At 39.6% G+C, this 19,653-nt stretch overlaps 1 protein-coding gene across 1 annotated transcript in view; it reads left to right on the top strand.

Annotated features, from left to right (window-relative positions):
• The window catches only part of VWA8 (von Willebrand factor A domain containing 8), a 386,454-nt gene that overhangs the window by 224,030 nt on the left and 142,771 nt on the right, over positions 1 to 19,653 (top strand). Inside the window, exons 27-29 of the mRNA XM_070409005.1 lie at positions 8,122 to 8,230; positions 9,871 to 10,009; positions 14,631 to 14,830. Of these exons, the coding sequence (XP_070265106.1) occupies positions 8,122 to 8,230; positions 9,871 to 10,009; positions 14,631 to 14,830 (448 nt within the window). The remainder of the gene's footprint in view (positions 1 to 8,121; positions 8,231 to 9,870; positions 10,010 to 14,630; positions 14,831 to 19,653) is intronic.

Below are 19,653 nucleotides of genomic sequence, written 5' to 3'. Positions count from 1 at the left end.
AAGGGGTTCATTTAAAACATTTGGTTCCCAAGCTCATTTATTGAAAAGAAATTTATCTTTAATGAAGTAGATTTGAGTGCAAATGACACTCTTCCTCAACCCTACTCTTTTCTCCATTCTTCTAGAAATTTTGAGTATTAGATATTATTGTAGTCATAATAAACAGATTCATAAAATATATAAGGTACTCTCACAAGGAATATAAACATTCATATCAACCCTTTGTGTCTTTCTGCATATGTTTAAATCTCATTATCCTTCTCAAACATGTAAAAATGCTGTTGCCAAACAGACTGCACTTCTCAAAACAGTTGTCATGCTAGACTTTAAAAGTGTCCCATAGCTGGTGAAGAAGCCCTATAGGAGTCTTAAAACTGCTCCTCAGGTGTCCTGTTCACGTCGTATTCCCTCTCGGCTTTCAAATACTTGATTAAAATTTTTTAACTTACTTTTTCAGACAAAATAAAGTAACTTTGAATTAACAAGGTCTAGGACCATATTAGCAAATTTTCAACTAAATTTCTTTAATTAATTCACATTTGGAATAATTTGAACACATGGTAGTATTGACAGTAGTTCCCTTTGAGAGGCCTCACTTTCTGTACTATTTTAATATTCTAACATGTGTATTATTTTCTGTATTTTATTTTTTAAATGTCCACAGACAATCTGGGCACTGGAATTTTTTATTTTGTTTTCTTATTTAAATAAAATAAAAATTTTAAAGAAAAGGTCTAGTCTGTAATTGCTGATTCTTGCCTCCCATACAGCAAAGCTTATGCTGCACTGTGATGACTACTCCAAAGGTAGAACACTGGCACGCTTCCCGATGGCAAACAAGAAATTATGTGAACTGAGCAATTCTAGGGCATTTCAACACAATCTAAGTTTAATCATTGGTAATGTGTCAAGTGAGGGTAGGCAACACATTTTTAAAGCAGCAAAAATAAAAATAGTTGATATTTCTCCAGTGCTTACTAAGTGCTGTAAGCACTTTACAAATATTAATGCACAATCTCTAAAATTCTTTTTTTCTATTAGACAAGTAATTTTTAAAAGTTTATTATCAGGTATAGGGGTGTGTGTGTGTGTGTGTGTGTGTGTGTGTGTTTTACAGATGAAGAACTGAGTTTCAGGAAACTACTTAACAGACTATACAACTAATAAATGACAGGGTGGGGGATTCAACTGCAGTTCGGTCTGTTCCAAAACGATCATGTTTTTGCTCACTCCACCATGTTGTCTGTGTAGTGCCGTATACAAGAGAAGCAATGCAATACAACACTGGACTGCAAGATTTTAAAGATAATGGAAACTTTGGAGTTTTTCAAATTTTATTTCCCTCCATTTAGGGACATATATCATACAAAATATGCATATAACTTTTACATCAGTGACTAAGCCCATTATTTTAATCACATTTTCCTTCAAGTTAATGCTATTTGTCACTGATTCCATTAGTAAATAAAAAATACTTTTTATCCCTAGCCAGTTTGCTTCAGTAGATAGAGCATCAGCCCACAGACTGAAGGGTCCCAGATTCGATTTCAGTCAAAACCATGTATCTTGGTTGCATGCTCGATCCTTCGGGGCATGTGCAGGAGGCAACCAACCGATGTTTCTCTCACTTCAATGTTTCTCTTTTCTATCTCTCCCTCTCCCTTCCACTATCTCTAAAAATCAATGGAAAAATATCCTTTGGTGAAGATTAAAAAAAAAAAACACAACTTTTTATAAGATGTAAGCAAATTCTCTTAAATCAAATGGGTCTTTGAATGGGTGTCTGACTAGCCTGGGTTTTCTATGTTCAAGACTCATCCTGTGTAATTGTGGCATCAATAGCAGCTGCTGCTTCTCTGCCCAAGACCAACCATGGGGTCTCCAAAGTACCAGAGGCATTAAAAAGAACATCCCCAACCAGAACCTCTCTTTTGAGTAATTTCATTAGGCTTATCTTTGGAGATGGGAGTGATTATCAGCTTACTGTTTGTCCCATTAAATTTTAAGATTCTCTTCTTAAAGTATTGTGCCTCTCCTTCCGTTTTCTAAACTATTATATCCTATAATTTTATTTTTGCATTCTTAATTTTTACAAATGAGTTCACAATATTGGCCATGGGGTTCTAAGTTATACAATTCCATTCTGTATGATGATTTACTTTTACTTCATAAAAGAGCTCTTAGTTTTCAAATATAATAAGGTTTACATTATGACATCTCAGAACTATTACAAGTAGAAGAGTGGTGGTAGGTTTTATAGTTTCATAGTCCTTGCCCTATATTCTTTTCGTATGTTATGAAGTAGCTTCACAGCCATTTCACTTGCTTTCAGCTCCTTTAATGGAGGTACAGGAAAAATGAAAAAACACACCCAATATGCATAGAAAATGTCAACATCTATGACTCTTTTATCCTCATCTTGGCAATCTCACAGAATTAACCTTGATCCCTTAAGCATTTGTGATACTTTGTGAAAGCCTGTCACCTGGCTGGGTAGAAATCCCCAAACCCCACCTATAGCTAACTCTTCCAGATTCACCTGCAAAGTAGATGGCATCATTGGTTGAGAATCGTGTAGTCAGGACGCAATGGGGAAGATTTGCCATGGTGTTTTGCAACTTGCCACTGAGATAAGGAACAAACAGGAAAGATGGCAGTCCTAGTGTACCCAAGCATTCACTCATAACAAACACTATTGAGCCCTTTTGTGGTAAACACTAGGTAGGGAGTCAGAAATATAAAGGTGAGGAAGGCTTAGTACCTACCTTCAAGGGGTCACAGTGAATTGGGAAAGCACTCAAGTAAAGGGTGACTTGTGTGTGTTAGAGCCACACAGGAGAGAGCAAGGAGAGGAGTCCTGCCTTCTGCCCTGGGAGAGTCAGGGAGGGTAACCAAGCCAACTCTCAAGGATTACAAGGGATTCTCCAGGCAAACAAAGGAGGAGAAATGCTTCAAGCAGAGAAGGTTAAGGGGGCATGGTGCATTTTGGAAATTGCAAGTAGTTCAGTGACAAATTAATGGTGAAGTGAGGGTGTCCTGTGTGGTGAGCCTAAAAGGGAGAGAAGAGTCAGGGTAATCATAGAAAAATGTTAAACCAGATTGTAGCACGGTCAGATTCATAATGTAGAAAGACCCCTTCTGGTTTTCTAAAGATAATAAACTGAAAGACAGTGAACCTGAAGGCAGGAAGACCGGTTTGGAACAGCTGTAGGAATCCATGCGATGAACAATGTGGGCTCCCATTGTGGCAGTGGGAATGAGAGGGAAAGGGGTGATGTTTCAGTGGCCAAAGTGAGGGGTTCCAAGTGCCAGAGATTTGAGTGAGTGTGATGTAAGCCTTACCTTCAGTGAATTAACAATTAGTTGGGACAACATGTAAGCTATCAACCTTGTTATGCAAAGCTACATTCACAGTACGGCTATTTCCTCCTATAAGTACTTCTTGTGAGAAATACAGAGGGTTTTTTGTTTTTGTTTTTCTGGGGAAATTTCCAACTGGAAGAATTTTAGTCCCAGTCCTTTTTGATGTGGATAATTAGAAAAGGAAAGAACTTGAGATTCAAAAATACTTAAATGTGGTTGGAAAAGCAGATGGCAGAAAAAGAAAAGTTTTTGCAGTGAAATTTGAAGATGAAGGAAAGGAAATGCAGGCCCCAGAACTGCAACTCCTGTGAGGGGGAGGAAAGCCTGAGATGTGTGGGGCCAGCTGACAACATCTGCTTTGGCACAAATGATGCTGGGCAGCAGCATTGAGACTGCACAGTGTCATTCTGGATATTGGTGATCATATTTGAGAAGTGTCAGCCGAGAATAAGTTTCCCCAAATCTTTTTCCATTGCATGCATCCAAATTACTCATCATTTCTGTGACCTTGATGGGACCTAGGTGGCAGAGGTGCACATGTCTAAGTTATAAAGGGAAAGCCGTGTGCCTGAATGCAGAGCCAAGCACAGAAAGGAAAAACCCACACACATCCTTGTTGTATGCATATCATTTGCAGCAAAATTAATTTACCAGCAACATGTGAGACTATAGGGAAGGGAGATTCAGAAGTTTCTAGTAAACAAGGGAGGTTAACTTGGAATAGTAGTACCCATTATTACTAATTTAAAGTGTTTAAAGGGGATTTTCTATTTTCTTTCTTTAGTGTGCTGGTTTTTAAATTTTGTTTTAAATTTAAAAAATTTATGAGGGATTTCATTAATTCACTTATGAACTTGAATTCTTAAGTTTTTATTCTCCCTATCAGGTCATAAATTTGAAAATTGCAAATTACATGAACTCTAGCCTAAGAATGCAAATTTACATGGAAACCCAGAAGAGCGAAAGATTTATTCTGCCCAGAAAGACTATGGGAGAGGGATGACATTGTAATTGGGCCTCGAGAATGAGGATTTCATTAAAGAGGCAATAGTAGAAATGCCTGGCAGAAGCATGAAGTAACATGTTCAGGACTATCAAGTAGCAGTTCGAGGTGGTGAAGGCATAAATTAGCTGATATGTCAGAGGATGGGGTAAGAGCCAAAGGTAGAAACATTTGTTTGGGTTATTCTGTTCAGGCTTCACTAAACGCAGTTGGACAATCCACCTTAATGTGTACCAGAGAATAGATTTAAAACATTAGGAATGAGTGAGGCCTTGTAAAATTGGAGTTGTTCTTTTTCTTCTCAAAGATGGTAGTAATTGGTGAATTTTTTAGAGTTGGTGGAACTATCCTGAAGGGTTCCATTATTCCTATGAAAATTAGTAGTTCTTGTGGTAAGGAAATGTTTTAGGAACTGCTGATAATAGGTATGTCAACAACTTCCAATTACATAATGCCCCTAGAAAGATCCAATCTTTTTCATGTGTTTCTTTCAAACTCCAGAAATAGTACTGGCAAATGTTCAGAGAAGGCAGAAATTTGCCAGAACATGCGCCTTGAAACCCCAGCTCACCTCTTTATGAAAACAATCTTAGACAAATCTCTTACATGTCATTCAGACTATATTTCTTGACTTTGGTGTCCATATGGCTCATGTTAGAAATTATATGCATGTAAAAAAAAAAAAAAACACAACTTTTTTCCTGTCTGTAACTGCTCAAGTGCTATATAATTTGACCTGGGTCATGATTTCTATATTCACCATTCTTATAGTTAAAACTTTTACTTCCAGATCTTTGTTAATACTTCCACAAAGGATTAAGAAACATCACAACATATGAATTGAAATTAAAAAGTAGTGCTATTTATAGGCCCTAAATTCTTTCTCTTCTTCTTTAAAATTAAATCCAGACATCAGTCCTGCTAGAACTTTAGCAAAGTTAAACAAAACGAGTGACATGTTCTTAAAACCATGGAAAATACCATTGTTGTTTTAATCAAATCAGGTATAACAACTTCAGTCTGGCCAGAGTTGGATGACATCTATATATATAAAAGCCCAGTGACTGAAAGACGGGAACGACCAGAAAGACTGGAACGACTGGTCGCTATGACACGCACTGAGCAGGCAGGCAGGCAAGCAGTTATGAGTGGGCAGGCAGGCAGGCTAGCGGTTAGAAGCGGGCGGTCCCAGATTGGGAGAGCGATGTCTGACTGCCTGCAGGGATCAGGCCTAAACTGGCAGTTGGACATCCCTCGAGAGGTCCCAGATTGCGAGAGGGTGCAGGCTGGGCTGAGGGACCCCCTCCCATCCCGTGCACGAATTTCATGCACTGGGCCTCTAGTATTTTAATAATGGAATATAGTATCTTTTGCTAACTGGTTATTAGTTTAGAGTTCTACCCAAGGTAATGTTGATTATGCTTCAAATTCAGAGCTTGCTCATGCATCCAATTTTAATGCTTCCCTTTTCCCCTGACTACTAACTTAGCGAAGGGGAGCGAGTTAGTAGCCATCAAATCTTTCCACAGCTTATTGGGAGAGCATATTAGTGGAAAATAAGTGAGGAGCTTTGGTTTACATCCATTGGCCTGCCTGGAGCCCACTGGGAAAGTCTGGAAACAACACTTGATGTGACCAAGGAGCTGGATGGAGTCAGTTTGATTGTGTAGCTCCAGGACACCCTGCAAATGTGCTTTCAGTTGTAGTTGTGATTGCCCATACACATCGTCTTATGTGGTACTAGGATAGATTCTATATGGGGTACCTGAAGGTCCTTCTCATACCCTGACAACCAGCTAGTACTATTTTTAGATGGGTCCCAGACAGCCTATAATTTCCATGACTATTAAATATTTAGAATGAGTTGGCAAGTTCAAACCAGGTTTCATGACTACTCCTGGAATTGTCAGGGATAGATGCCAAGTTACTGTTTGTCAGGTGGATGAAGTGTTTTGCTTTGTTTTTAGCATCTATAGGATATATTTATGATTATTAAAGGATATATTAGATCAATCAATTTTAGGCTATATATTAACCTAACAAGCAAAATTCATTTTTATTAAGCAATTCTCCACCTGTTAAGAAACACAGTTAAATTTCAAACGGTTTCTGTTGTCTCCAAAAACTGCAATGTATTTAGAACTTTTTTTAAAAAAGTTAATTAGTAAAGCATGCCTTTCAGGGCACCTATTTCTATTGATAGGTATAGATATTTTCATTTTGGTTGTTTTATTTTCACTCCAGACCACCAAGGTAATACAACACTGTTGAATCTACCACTGACACTTCCCTTGTCTCCAGTGATCTTCAGAGGCTACTCCACCTCTAAGGAACTGTACAGATCTTCCCCTTGATTTCACAAAGGAAGAAATTAACACTCAGAGAAATTAGCTTACTTTTCCTCTCCAAAGTCTGCATAGATCTTCATTACATTTAATAGAGAGAACATAATAGTAATCCCCTGGCTCTGTGCCCTTCCTACCTCACTTCCAGTAAAACATGGAAATAAGTGGGTGACCAATCAGAATAATTTGAAATGTATTTTAGATGTTAGATACAAAAGTACCCACTTCCTTTTAAGAGATTTGCATAAGATGACATCAACGAATATTATTACTTTTATGTTAAGTATTTCAAAAGGCCAAAGAGCGTATTCTACCAGAATGCTTGATTCTGTTATTTTATGCCAAAAATGTCTGAACCTTATGTAGTCTTATTAAGCATATGGAAATATTGTGTCAGACTACTCTTACTGAAAATAAAATGGTTTCAAAATGTGAATATGTACTCTTTTAATGATCATCTAACTCATTCCAAGCATGCATTTTAATTTATATCTACATGTGCTTTTTTTTAAAAAAAAAAAAAAAAAGAAATTTAACTCTGAGTTATTGTTTGCCTCAACTTACCAAGGAATAAGAACTTTATAATTAATTAAATGACAAATTGATGGTTCCATTTTAAAAATTCAAAGAATAGATAGTATGATTAAAAATGAAGACTCAAAAATTTGGTCTGTGGTTTTGTACTTTAGCATTGCCATCTGTGTTTTGGCAAGTCACTTTATTTAAAAGTCATTTTAAATAAAAAGGAATCTAAACACAGACTAACTCCATTAGAAATCAGGATAGCGCTCCCTTCATGAGTACAATGACCAAAGTGGCCCCGAGGGGCTTCCTGGGAGCTGGTGATGCTCTGTTTCTTTGGGTGCTGGTGTGTTCAGGACTAAATGGCACATTTATGTGAATGTTACTGTATATAATATTTCAATTCAAAGTGAAAAAATTAAGGTGCTAGAGTCTATGAAACTTGTCCTGTACAACTTACAACCATGTGACCGGTAGTATTGTGTACTATTTATTATTTTATTCCAAATTTAAAAGAATATACTGAAAATTTGATAGATTGCACCTTTTTTTTTTTTGGCCTAAATCCTTCCTATACTCTACTAGGAATTTAGATGTTAAATTGCTAAGTATTTTACCAATTCAAGGAAAATATATGTAATTTATTATATTTGTCATTAAGGTAAAAACAGAGTAGGACTTTACCTTCTGAGATTTCAGAAAAGTGGCATCTTTTCTTCTTAAAGTACATTCTAAACATGGTTTTATAGACTCTTAATAACGTGTAAAGAACTTTTAAGTTAAGCATTCTTCATATTTATTTGTGTAGTTGATAATAGATGATGCATTATATTTTCCTGTGACTTAGAAACAAGAAAGAATGTTTACTTTTCAAATCCTCCTTGACAGGTTGCCTCTGCCAGAGCAGACATTCATGGGCTACTGGACCGTGGGCCAGTCAAGAGATGGAATGCAGAAACTGTTGTGTCCTGCAGAAACTCATCATATAGACATAAAGGTTGATATTACTTCCTCATTAAAATATTGAATGTTACAGATTTTTATATATCTTCACTGGAGAAAATTCATATAAGCTCAGAAATGACTTGTTCTGATGTTATTTTAGAGTAGCTTGAGCTTCTGCGTGAACTCTTAAGTCAGTCTGGCCTCTGAGAGACTCCATGTAGAGAATTGCTAATGGTCAGTAGAATTCCTAAGAGCTAACCTTTATATCTTGTGTGTTATTCTAGGACAGTTACTCCAATATATTTGTAAAAAGGCAAAGGAAAAGAGTATCAATCACTAGTTGCAATGGAAACCCCTCTATTGCAAAATCTAATTCCCTACAAAAATCCTTGGTATTTCAAGCAATAAGAGATTTATTGTAGGGAATTAGATGCTTATGAAATTTTTAGAAAGGACAAAAGGACTTAGTTTCAAGACCAGTGTTTCTGCTTCTGCTACTACCCCTGTTGCTGAGAGCTACACGATAAAGCAGCTCGGCAAACTTTTTCTCTAAAGTATCAGGTAGCAAATATTTTAGGCTTTGTGACTATACAGATTCTGTCACAACTACTCTACTCTGCCATGGTAGCACAAAAGCAGCCTTAGACAGAACTTTAACAAATGAGTGTGTCTATGTTCCAGTAAAATTTTATTTACAAAAGCAGGCAGTGAATCAGGGTTGACCAGGGTGGTTCGTTGATCAATGCTTGGAGGAGAGCATAGAATCTGATGGCTCATTTTAGTCAGAGACTCCTTGTAGACTACAGCTGCAGGAAGACGGCCACTACCTCTTCTGCCTTCCAAATCTCATGTAAGTGCCTTTAATTGGTAGAACTAAATGTCATCCAGAACCCTTGCTGCAAGGGACTATGAGAAATCTGGTTTCTAGTCTTCCTGCTCCTGAGATACAGACTATTCTGAAAGGGTGAGGGAGCATGCATGCCACAGTAGTCAATATCTAACCCAAACACTTTTTTTATTAGTTAAGGACTGACTGCATACAAATCATTGAAATTTCAGTTATATCTATGTAATTTCCAGGATATCATATCTGAATACCCAGTACCAATAGCAATAACATTATTAAATTTGTTCCTCTGCTTATGACACTATTGAATAATATTTTAGCATGTGTGAAATACTCTACCTTTTTTAAATTATCAGTAAGTTTTTAATTTCAGTTGTTACTGTTTTTTATATTTTATTTCAAAGACCCAGGGTTAGCCATTACATTCTGTATAGTGATGTAATAATCATCTTTGCAGTGGAACTATATCAGGCTCTGATTCATTCATTTACAAATTATTCTCCTGGTTTGGACACTTCTGAGTCCCAGTACTTGGCATTCAAAGTTGCTCTTGGCTTAGAAAGAAATGAAATAATGAGAAATACTATGGGGTTTTACATCTGGTGTATTTTATGAGTAAAAAGAAAATAAAGTGAGAAATTAAATAACAGCACATGTGGAAGCATTTATAAATGCAATCTTATGGTATTATTGTTATAAATGCCATGGCAGTCAATAAAATAAGAAGCGAGATATCAAGATATTGATTATTTGAATGTAAAGTCTGTATTTTGGAAGAACTACAGCTTTTCTACATTTTGGTAACTACCCAAATTTCTTAACTCAGATAAACTACTTTATTATAGGGTCCAGCACTTATAAACATACAGGAGTATCCAATAGAAAGACATGAAGGAAGATCTCAAACCTTCACTGAGGAATGTGCCTCCTGGAAGTTGCCATTGGATGAAATTAACATAATCTGTGACATTGCTACATCACGTGGTATGTCAGTTTTTCTTTTGATTTTTCCTTCCTGCACTGATTTTTTTTAAAGGAAATCAAGAAGTCCATAGACTCCTTAACTGTCATTTGTGGATTGGATAGCAATTATATATAATTTAGAACTAATTTCCTATACCAACCTAACAAAATACTATTGTGGAATCCCTTAAGCACTGCTAAGTTTGTCTGCATATGTCTGTTTCTCATTACAACTATAGCACAAAGTTAAATACATCCAGGCGTGGGCTAAAAATAGAAGGGAAAAATAAAAAGGAGAAACATTGGACTCTTTGGCTGGGATTCCAGTTTTGTGATTGCATGAACCATGAAAGCAGGACTGGAATGATTTGCAGTCATTAAACTTCTCATTGTGAAGAATGACAAATAAAGGATGTGAAATTTTGGCATCTACATTTCTGGACTGTTGCCATTACCTACTGATTCATGCAGTGTGCCCTGGTACCTTTTGGTAGAAGTCTCAATTAATGGCAGTTACTAAAGTAATATAAACAAAAGTGAAGGCAGGGGAAAGGAAGAGAGTCTCTAACTTGACTAAGATGGAGATTGTTTAGGCAAAAATTCAGTAGTAAGTCTTGTTCATATAAGTTCTATAGATATTGATTATTCCTAAAAGCAGTTATATTGAATAAAAATGTGTTTTAAAAATGTACAGAGTTTTTTGGTAACAGATTGGTGCAGTAGAGGCCCAGTGCACAAAAATTCATGCACTTAGGGGAGGGGGGTCTTTCGGCCTGGCCTTTGCCCTCTTGCAGTCTAGTACCCCTCAGGGGATCTAGTACTTGGGGGAAGTGGGCCTAAGCTGGCAGTCAGATACCCCTCTGGCAGCCTGGAGGCCCTTGGGGGATGTCTGACTAACGGCTTAGGCCCGCTCCCTGGGAGCGGGCCTAAGCCGTTAGTCAGACATTTTTAGTGCTGCTGCACAGATGGGAAAGGCTCCTGTCACCACCGCTGCACAGGCCAGCCATGAGGTGGCTTCTGGCTGAGCGGCACTCCCCCTGTGTAAGCGCACTGACCACAAGGGGGCAACTCCTGCATTGAGCGTCTGCCCCCTGGTGGTCAGTGTGCATCATAGTGACTGGTCATTCCCGGTCATTCTGCTGTTAGGGTCAATTTGCATATTACCCTTTTATTATAAAGGATTTTACACTCACTAGTAGAGAGTAAATAGGGACTTTATGGATATAGTTTGAAATTTGGCCCGTGTCTCATATTTTGGACTTGTACATAACTATACTGTGATCATGTGCCCCATTGCCCATCACTAATCAGTGCAGCACTTTTCTCATTAACCCTTGTCACAATGTCACAGTTCTCCACACAGCATTCCAGGCAGCTGCTGCCAGTTAGTCAGAATTGGCCCTTAAAAGATGAACTCTGAAAAAAAAAAAAGATGAACTCTGCCCTAGCTGGTTTGGCTCAGTGGATAGAGTGTCCACCTGTGGACTGAGGGGTCCCAGGTTCGATTCCAGCCAGGGGCACATGCTCGGGTTGCGGGCTCAATCCCCAGGGTGGGGCATGCAGGAGGCAGCCGATCAATGATTCTCTCTCATCATTGATGTTTCTATCTATCTCTCCCTCTCCCTTCCTCTCTGAGATCAATAAAAATCCTATATAATAAAAGAGAAATATGCAAATTATCCATCCCTCCACTATGCTATAGCCATGCCCACCAGCCACACCCACCAGCCAATCAGGAGCAAGTATGCAAATTAACCCAACTAAGATGGTGGTGGCCACGGAGCCGGAGTGAGGAAGAGGCTTGGGTTGCCCCCGGCAATGGAGGAAACCAAGCTTCCCACCTGCCCTGGCCGGCCCTGGACTACGCTAAAGGCTACAAAGTTTCAATTATAGAAGATAAATAAATCCCAGAAAAAAAAGAAAAAAAGGAGAGGCTGGGAGCTTGGGTCGCCGGGAGGCATGGCCAGCCTGAAAACAGCCATCAGCCCCTTACCCAGGCTGGCCAGGCACCCCAGCAGGACTCCCCCACCCTGAAGGGGCTGTTGGCAGCATGAAAACGACCCTCAGCCCCTCACCCAGGCTGGCCACACCTCTATGGGGGGAGGGTCCCCACTGGGGGCCTTGGGCAGCCTGCAAACAGCCATCAGCCCCTCATCCAGGCTGGCCAGGCACCCCAGTGGGGACCCCCTGGCTGAAGGGGGTGTGACCAGCCTGAAAACAGCCCTCAGCCCCTAACCCAGGCTGGCCAGGCACCCCAGCGGGACCCCCACCCTGATCCGGGACACCCTTCAGTGCAAACCAGCTGGCATGCACCTGTGCACCAGGCCTCTGTCCTATATAATAAAAGGGTAATATGCAAATTGACCCTAACAGCAGAATGACTGGGAATGACTGGTCACTATGACACACACTGACCACCAGGGGGCAGATGCTCAATGTAGGAGCTGCCTCCTGGTTGTCAGTGCACTCCCACAGTGGGAGCTCTGCTCAGCCACAAGCCAGGCTGAGGCTTCCAGCACAGCGGTGGTGGCGGGAGCCTATCCGACCTCCTCAGTAGCACTAAGGATGTCCAACTGCAGCTTAGGCCTTCTCCCTGCTGGCAAGTGGACATCCCCCGAGGGCTTCTGGCTGCCAGAGGGATGTCTGACTGCCAGCTTAGGCCTGATCCCCAGGGGAGCAGGCCTAAGCCAGGAGGTGGACATCCCCTGAGGTGTCCCAGATTTTGAGAGGGCACAGGCTGGGCTGAGGGACCGCCCCCCCCAAGTACACAAATTTTTGTGCACTGGGCCTCTAGTATATTTACAAAAAAAGATGAACTCCTTTGCTGTCCCTCATATAATTTAACCCTTTATTTGAGTATTGTCTACATTTGAAAACTAGGTTTTTTTGTTGTTTGTTTCTTTGTTTTTTGGTTGTTGTTTTTTTACCTATTTTGTATTTGTAAGAGAAAAGAGCATTTTATTGGGTTAGAATTATATATATGCCAAAGACCAAACAGTATTTAATGCTTGCAATATCAGAGAACAATTAATAATTATAAGTACATCTGTGCTAATATTTTGACTATATTCCCTGGTATCCTATATTATGTGCAAAGGTACTCAATAAATGTTGAATTGAACTGATTTGTACACAGGCTTCTAAATAATGTCTTCTTCTACAGCTTCTGTTGACTTGTGTTTCTTATCAATGTTAGGTGTTTATTTAAATTTCCTATATCTTTACATGCTCTTTATTTGTATATGTCTATGATGTGTGCCCACACATACACAAACACACACACACGTATACGCATGTTCCAAATTTTCCAGTATAGTACCAAATATAACTCTTATATCTTGCTATCATATCTTGTGTCTTAATTTTGAGTTCAGAAAATATGACCATAGTCAAATAGATACCTAGATGAAGAATGAGGCTGATAGCATTTATTATACAAAAGCAACTTATTCCCTTGCAACTTATTCCTAAAGATTATACAAAACATATTCTATTGTCTGCATACTCAAAGGGAGGTGCTCAAACCAACAACATTGGCATCTCCTGGGAGCTTGTTGGAAAGGCTGAATCTGAAACCCATCCCAGTCCTACTGAATCAGGAGCTACACTTTCATTAGATCCTTAGTGATTCATATGCACTTGAAAGTTGAAGAAGCCCTGATAGAGGATTCAGAAAATGGACCTAGTCAAGTACTCAGATTGAAAATACAGTGATTTTATTTTTTTTATTGAGTTATAATTGACATATAACATTATATTAGTTTCAGGTGTTCAACATAATGATTTGATATTTGTATTGTGAAATGATTGCCGTAATAAGTCTAGTTAACATCCATCACCATACATAGTTAACACAATTTTTTGTGTGCGTGAAGAGAAGGGAGGGAGATTTTATAATAAGTATTCAAATGATAAGCAGTAGTTTGAAAAATTAGATCCATAAAGCTAAGAATACAAAATGGAATTATTTATAGCAAGAAAAGCTTAAGGATCTAGTAACTATCTAGGAAATGCAAGATTAGCAGATAGAGGTTGACCACCTTTTTTTGTCGACCTGAAAAACAATAAACAAGAGAAAACAGACCTTATTGAAACACAAAGCACTTTTCTTTTATACAGGGAAGAATTTCCTGCATTGAGAAGTGTTAAATATTGCCGAGACTGGTTTGGCTCAGTGGATAGAGCATCGGCCTGCGGACTGAGGGGTCCCAGGTTCGATTCCAGTCAAGGGCATGTACCTGGGTTGCGGGCACGTCCCCAGTGGGAGATGTGCAGGAGGCAGCTGATCGATGTTTCTCTCTCATCGATGTTTCTAACTCTCTATCTCTCTCCCTTCCTCTCTGTAAAAAATCAATAAAATATATTAAAAAAAAAAAAGAGAGAGAAGTGTTAAATATTTAATGGTGTTATTGTGAGATATTATGGAATTCTCTTGGGAACAAATACTTCCTCAAATAGTTAGCTGTGGCCCAATCTACTTCCAGAGCAGGAACTAAATTGCTTCTCATGGTCTTTCAGCCTAATCAATCCATCTGTTGAGTTTCAACTGTGTTTAGTCTCATGATTCAGTTTTCACTGGATCTCTTGACCAGTCAGAAAATTTGTTGCAGATTATAAAATTAACTCCTTTTTGTCATTTCAGAAAATGAGGAACATACTCTCTATGTAGTGACATGCAATCCTGTTTCCTTATACTTCATGAGTATGGCTGGGAAAATTGGCTACTTTGTGGACTTTTATGACATCTTCCCAAGAACTGCCAGTGGAATTTGGCACCCATTTGTGACAGTGGCACCCCTGGGAAACCCTCTCAATGGTCAAGTGGTCCTCCATGAGCAGCAGGTAATGCATCCAGGTTACTCACATGGTACTCACATGCTAAGGGTAACTTATGTGGAGTAAAAGGCAAGAATGACTTACAACCTATAACTGAAAATAAGTATTTTTATAAAGATTAAGAAAAGGGGCTGGACAAAGGATCCAAAGTTGTATTTTATCATTACCACAAAGACAGGTTAATGTCTTCCTCTCTGCAGAGACTTCAGCATGACTTGTAAGTCTGGAGACATGAAAGTCAGGATTTCTTAACCTCAGCACCCTTGACATTTAAGGCCAGATAATTCTTTGTTGTGAACCTTGCATTCTCTTTGGGGAGATAAACAACAAATAAATAAAATGCCAATTTCAGATAGTGTGTTTCACAGGCAGTGTGTTTTAATTAGTGAGAATTCTAAAGGTCTAAGTTCATCTGTATTATATCAGTAGAATGGAGTTGTAAAAGAAACTAGATAATAGTCTAAGGAATGATGGGGGTGGGTAGGAGGCATTGGGAGGGTAACCAATATTAAGAGATAACATTTTCTCTGAAACCTGAATGAATCCTTTATGCAGAGGATGCCATGTAATTGCTTTAGTCCATTTGGGCTGCTATAACAGAGAAACCATAGAAACTTATTAGCCATCTCTTCCTCGCATGAAGAAGGAGTGATAAATCTCTTTGGTGTTTCATATTTACTTATTCATTGAATGTATTGGGGTGACATTGGTTAATAAAAACATGCAGATTTCAAGTGTACTACTCTATAACACATCATCTGCATACTACATCTCGTGCTCACCACTCACCCAGAGTTAAGTCTCTTTCCACTGTCATTTATCCGCCATTTGACTTCTTCCATCTCCCCCACCAGTCTTTCCCTCTAGCGATCACCATACTATTGTCTATGTCTGTTTTTTTTGTTTGTTTATTTGTGGGGTTGTGTGGTTTTTTTGTTTGTTTGTTTGTTTTTTGCTTAATCCCTTTACCTTTTCCACCGAGCCCTTCAATACCCCCCACCCTTCTGACAGCTGTCAGTCTGTTTCTATTTTGTTTGTTAGTTTATTTTGTTCATTAGATTCCACATACAAGTGAAATCATATAATATTTGTCTTTCTCTGACTGGTTATTTCACTTATAATACTCTGCAGCTCCATTTATTGCTGTTACAAAAGGTAAGATTTTGCGCTAGCTTGTTTAGCTCAGTGGATAGAGCGTCACCCTGCAGACTGAAGGGTCCCAGGTTCGATTCCGGTCAAGGGCACATGCCTGGATTGCAGGCTTGATCCCCATTAGGGGACATGCAAGAGGCAGCCAATCAATGATTCTCTCTCATCATTGATGTTTCTATCTCTCTTTCCTTCTCCCTTCTCTCTGAAATCAATAAAGATATATTTTTTAAAAAGGTAAGATTTCCTTATTTTTATATGACTAAGTATTTATTCCATTGTGTAAATGTATCACAGCTTTTTATCCATTCGTCTACATATGGATACTTGGGCTGCTTCCAAATTTTGGCTATTGTAAATAACACTTCAATGAACATAGGAGTACATATATTGTTTTAAATTAGTGTTTCTAGTTTCTTCTGATACATTCCCAGAAGTGGAATTACTGGGTCATAAGGCAATTCCATTGTTAATGTTTTGAGGAAACTCCATACTGCTTCCCTTAATGGCTGCACCAATCTGCATTCCCACCACAGTGCACAAGGGTTCCCTTTTCCATATTCTCACCAACACTTGTTTGCTAATTTATTGATGATAGCCATTCTGACAGGTGTGGGGTGAGATGTCATTGTGGTTTTAATTTTTATTTCTCCGATGATTAGTGACATCGAGCAACTTTTCATATGTCTGTTGGCCATCTGTATGTCCTCTGTGGACAAGTGTCTATTCAGGTCCTTTACCCATATTTTAATTTAATTGTTAGTTTTCTTTGTGTCGACTTGTATAAGATCTTTGTAAATTTTGGAAATTAACCCTTTATCAGATGTATCATTGATAAATATGTTCTTCCATTCAGTGGGTGGTCTTTTAATTTTACTGATGGTTTCCTTTGCTGTGAAAAAGCTTTTTAGTTTGATGTAGTCCCATTTTTTTATTTAATTTTTGTTTCCTTGCCTATGGAGATAGATCAGAAAAAATATTGCTATGAGAGATGTCTGAGATTTTATGGCCTATGTTTTCATCTAGAATTTTTATGATTTCACAACTTAAATTTAAGTCTTTAATTCGTTTTGAGCTCCCTTGCAGGTAACTAACTGTCCTTCTTTTGCTGTTCTTAAGATTCTCTCTTTATCTTTAACCTTTGCTATTTTAAATAAGATGTTCCTTGGTGTGGGCCTCTTTTGGTGCATCTTGTTTGGTACTCTCTGTGCTTCCTGAATTTGTCTTTTGTTTTCCTACATCGGATTAAGGAAGTTTTCAGTCATTATTTCTCCAAATAGGTTCTTTATCCCTTGTACTCTCTCTCTCTTCTCCTTCTGGTAGTCCTCTGTTGCAGATGTTGTTACAGTTGATATTGTTTCAGAGGTTCCTTAGACTTTCCTCATTTAAATTTTTTATTGTTGTTGCTGCTGCTCTGCTTTGGTGTTTTCTGTTTTCTTGCCCTCTAAATCACTGATTTGATCTTCTGCTTCATCTAACCTGCTTTTTATTCCTTCTAGTGTAGTCTTCATTTCACATGTAGTATTCTTAATTTCTGACTGGTTCCTTTTTACGATTTCTGTGTCCTTTTTAATGCTTACTATCTCTTTGCTTAGGTTCTCACTGAGATCATCCATTCTTCCTCCAAGTTCTTAAGCATCTAATAAGCATTGTTTTAAATTCTGCACCTAGTGTCTTGATTGTTTCCATTTCATTTAATTATTTTTCTGGGGATTGCACTTGTTCTTTCATTTGGGGCATATTTCTTTGTCTCCCCATTTTCCCTCTATTTATTTGGTAGATCTGCTATGACTCCCAAATTTGTTGTGACAGCTTTATGATGTAGGTGTTTTGTGGGGCTCAGTGGTACAATTTTCCAGATCACCTGAGTTCAGTAATGTCTCCTTTGTGGGTTATATCTGCTGTCCTGTTGTAGTTGAGCCTTGAATGCTGTTGGCCCATTTGTGGGTGAGGTTACCCTCTGGCTGGCTGACTATAAGGATAGATATCAATCACTGTGTTTGAGTCTCTGTGCAGGGGCTTCCCCCTATGGCAGAGTTATTCCCAGTAGGAGGGAATAACTCCTGTTGCCTGTCAGAATCCCCCTTTTTGTGTGCCACTTGTGTAGCTAGTTGGGTAGAGCTCTGATGTGGTCTGAAGCCCACTACTGGTTGTGTTGGTTCTGGGTCCACTTGAGCAGGTTTTCAATGCAGATTGATGTCAGATGTTACCTATAACTGGCTTTGGGCTACCTGTCTGGCGCTACCACTCTATTCACTGTTTGTGGCTGTGTCTGCTATGCCTGGGTGTGTGTGGGAAGGGTCAACTTCCTCCAGCTGTGAGCCGAGGGAAGATAATAAAAGATCCAAGGCACCCTGAAGTCCAGCTCACCTGTCAGCTGCTCCACCACCCCTGAGGTTGCCTGGTCTTCCTACAGAGCTTTCCAAAGAAAGACTGTAGAATGTTCCCAGGCTGGCCACAACCCACAAATCCTTCCACAAGGCACGAGCTTGGTAGGGTGGGGTGACCAGTGTTGGGAGGTTGGGAGGATGGGGCTAGAGGGGACAAGCATGGTCAGGCATTTATTTTGGGGGGAGGGGTTGTTCCCTACTCCAGAGCCATTACCACCCAGTCTCTGCCAGAGTCTCCAACCCTAGCTCCTTCAGGGGAAGTGTACTGCAGGTTTAGGTTGGATGAAGCCTGCTGTCCCCTCTGCAGGAGCAGTCTCAGCAGGGCAGGGCCACTAGGAATTGGGAGGACAGATCAAGTCTCCCATTGGGGGTGTTGCCTACTGGGCCTGTACGATGGGGGCAAGCACATCCCCTACTCCCACACCACAGTGCCCATCCAAGTATCCGATAAGACTGGTCCCCATTTCAAAGCCTCATAGTTCAATGACTGAGAGTCTTCCAAGAGCTTCTCTAGAAAAAGAGCACACCAAAGGTCTCTCTGCAGGACTTGAGCTTGGCAGGGTGGTGTCACAAGTAGTTGGAGGTCTGGGCAGTGTACTTCCCAGGCTGGTGCTGTAAGAACAGGAGTACTCGATCCTGGGAAGATGGCTCCTAAGGATGGTGTGAGATAGGTACTCAGCACAGGGACCTCAGAGGCTAATCCTCTAGATCTCTCCTTAGGGCCACACCACCTAGACCTTTTCTTTATGACTTCCATTTGCCCTGAGTCACCTTCCCTCTACTGGAGCCCAAGTTGGTGTCCAAGAGTAAGGTGCTGTGTGTTGGCCCTGGGTTTCTAGCAGACTTCCTCCTCTTCCAGGTGGACAGAGTCCCCACCGATTTTCAATGCTAGATGCTATGCAGGCTCCTTTTCCAAGCTCTGATGTTCTGGGTTGGGGATTGCTGGCATGGGGTTGAGATCTGACACACTTCAGGGAGTACTTTTGCAGCCCAGATGTCCCTTCGGCTTCTCAGCCACCACATATGGGTGCAAGGTCCAGCTCTCTCCATGTCTTTACCCTTCTTACCAGTCTCTCTTTGGCTTCTTCTATACATCCTTGGTGATAATATGCCTGTTCAGCTGTCCTTCAATTGGTTATTCAGGTTAATTGCTTTATAATTTAGCTGTAGATCTGGTTTGATGCTGGGAAGAGGTGAATGTAGCTTCCTCGTACTCCACAGCCATCTTGGAATCCTGGTGCCTTTTTTATAAGGGCACTAATCCCATTCAGAAAGATTCCACCTTTATGA

Source organism: Myotis yumanensis, unplaced genomic scaffold, assembly GCF_028538775.1.
Source record: "Myotis yumanensis isolate MYYU_CA2020_CCGP unplaced genomic scaffold, mMyoYum1.0.hap1 SCAF_3, whole genome shotgun sequence".
Lineage (NCBI taxonomy): Eukaryota > Metazoa > Chordata > Mammalia > Chiroptera > Vespertilionidae > Myotis > Myotis yumanensis.
This window is presented reverse-complemented; position numbering and strand designations above follow the sequence as displayed.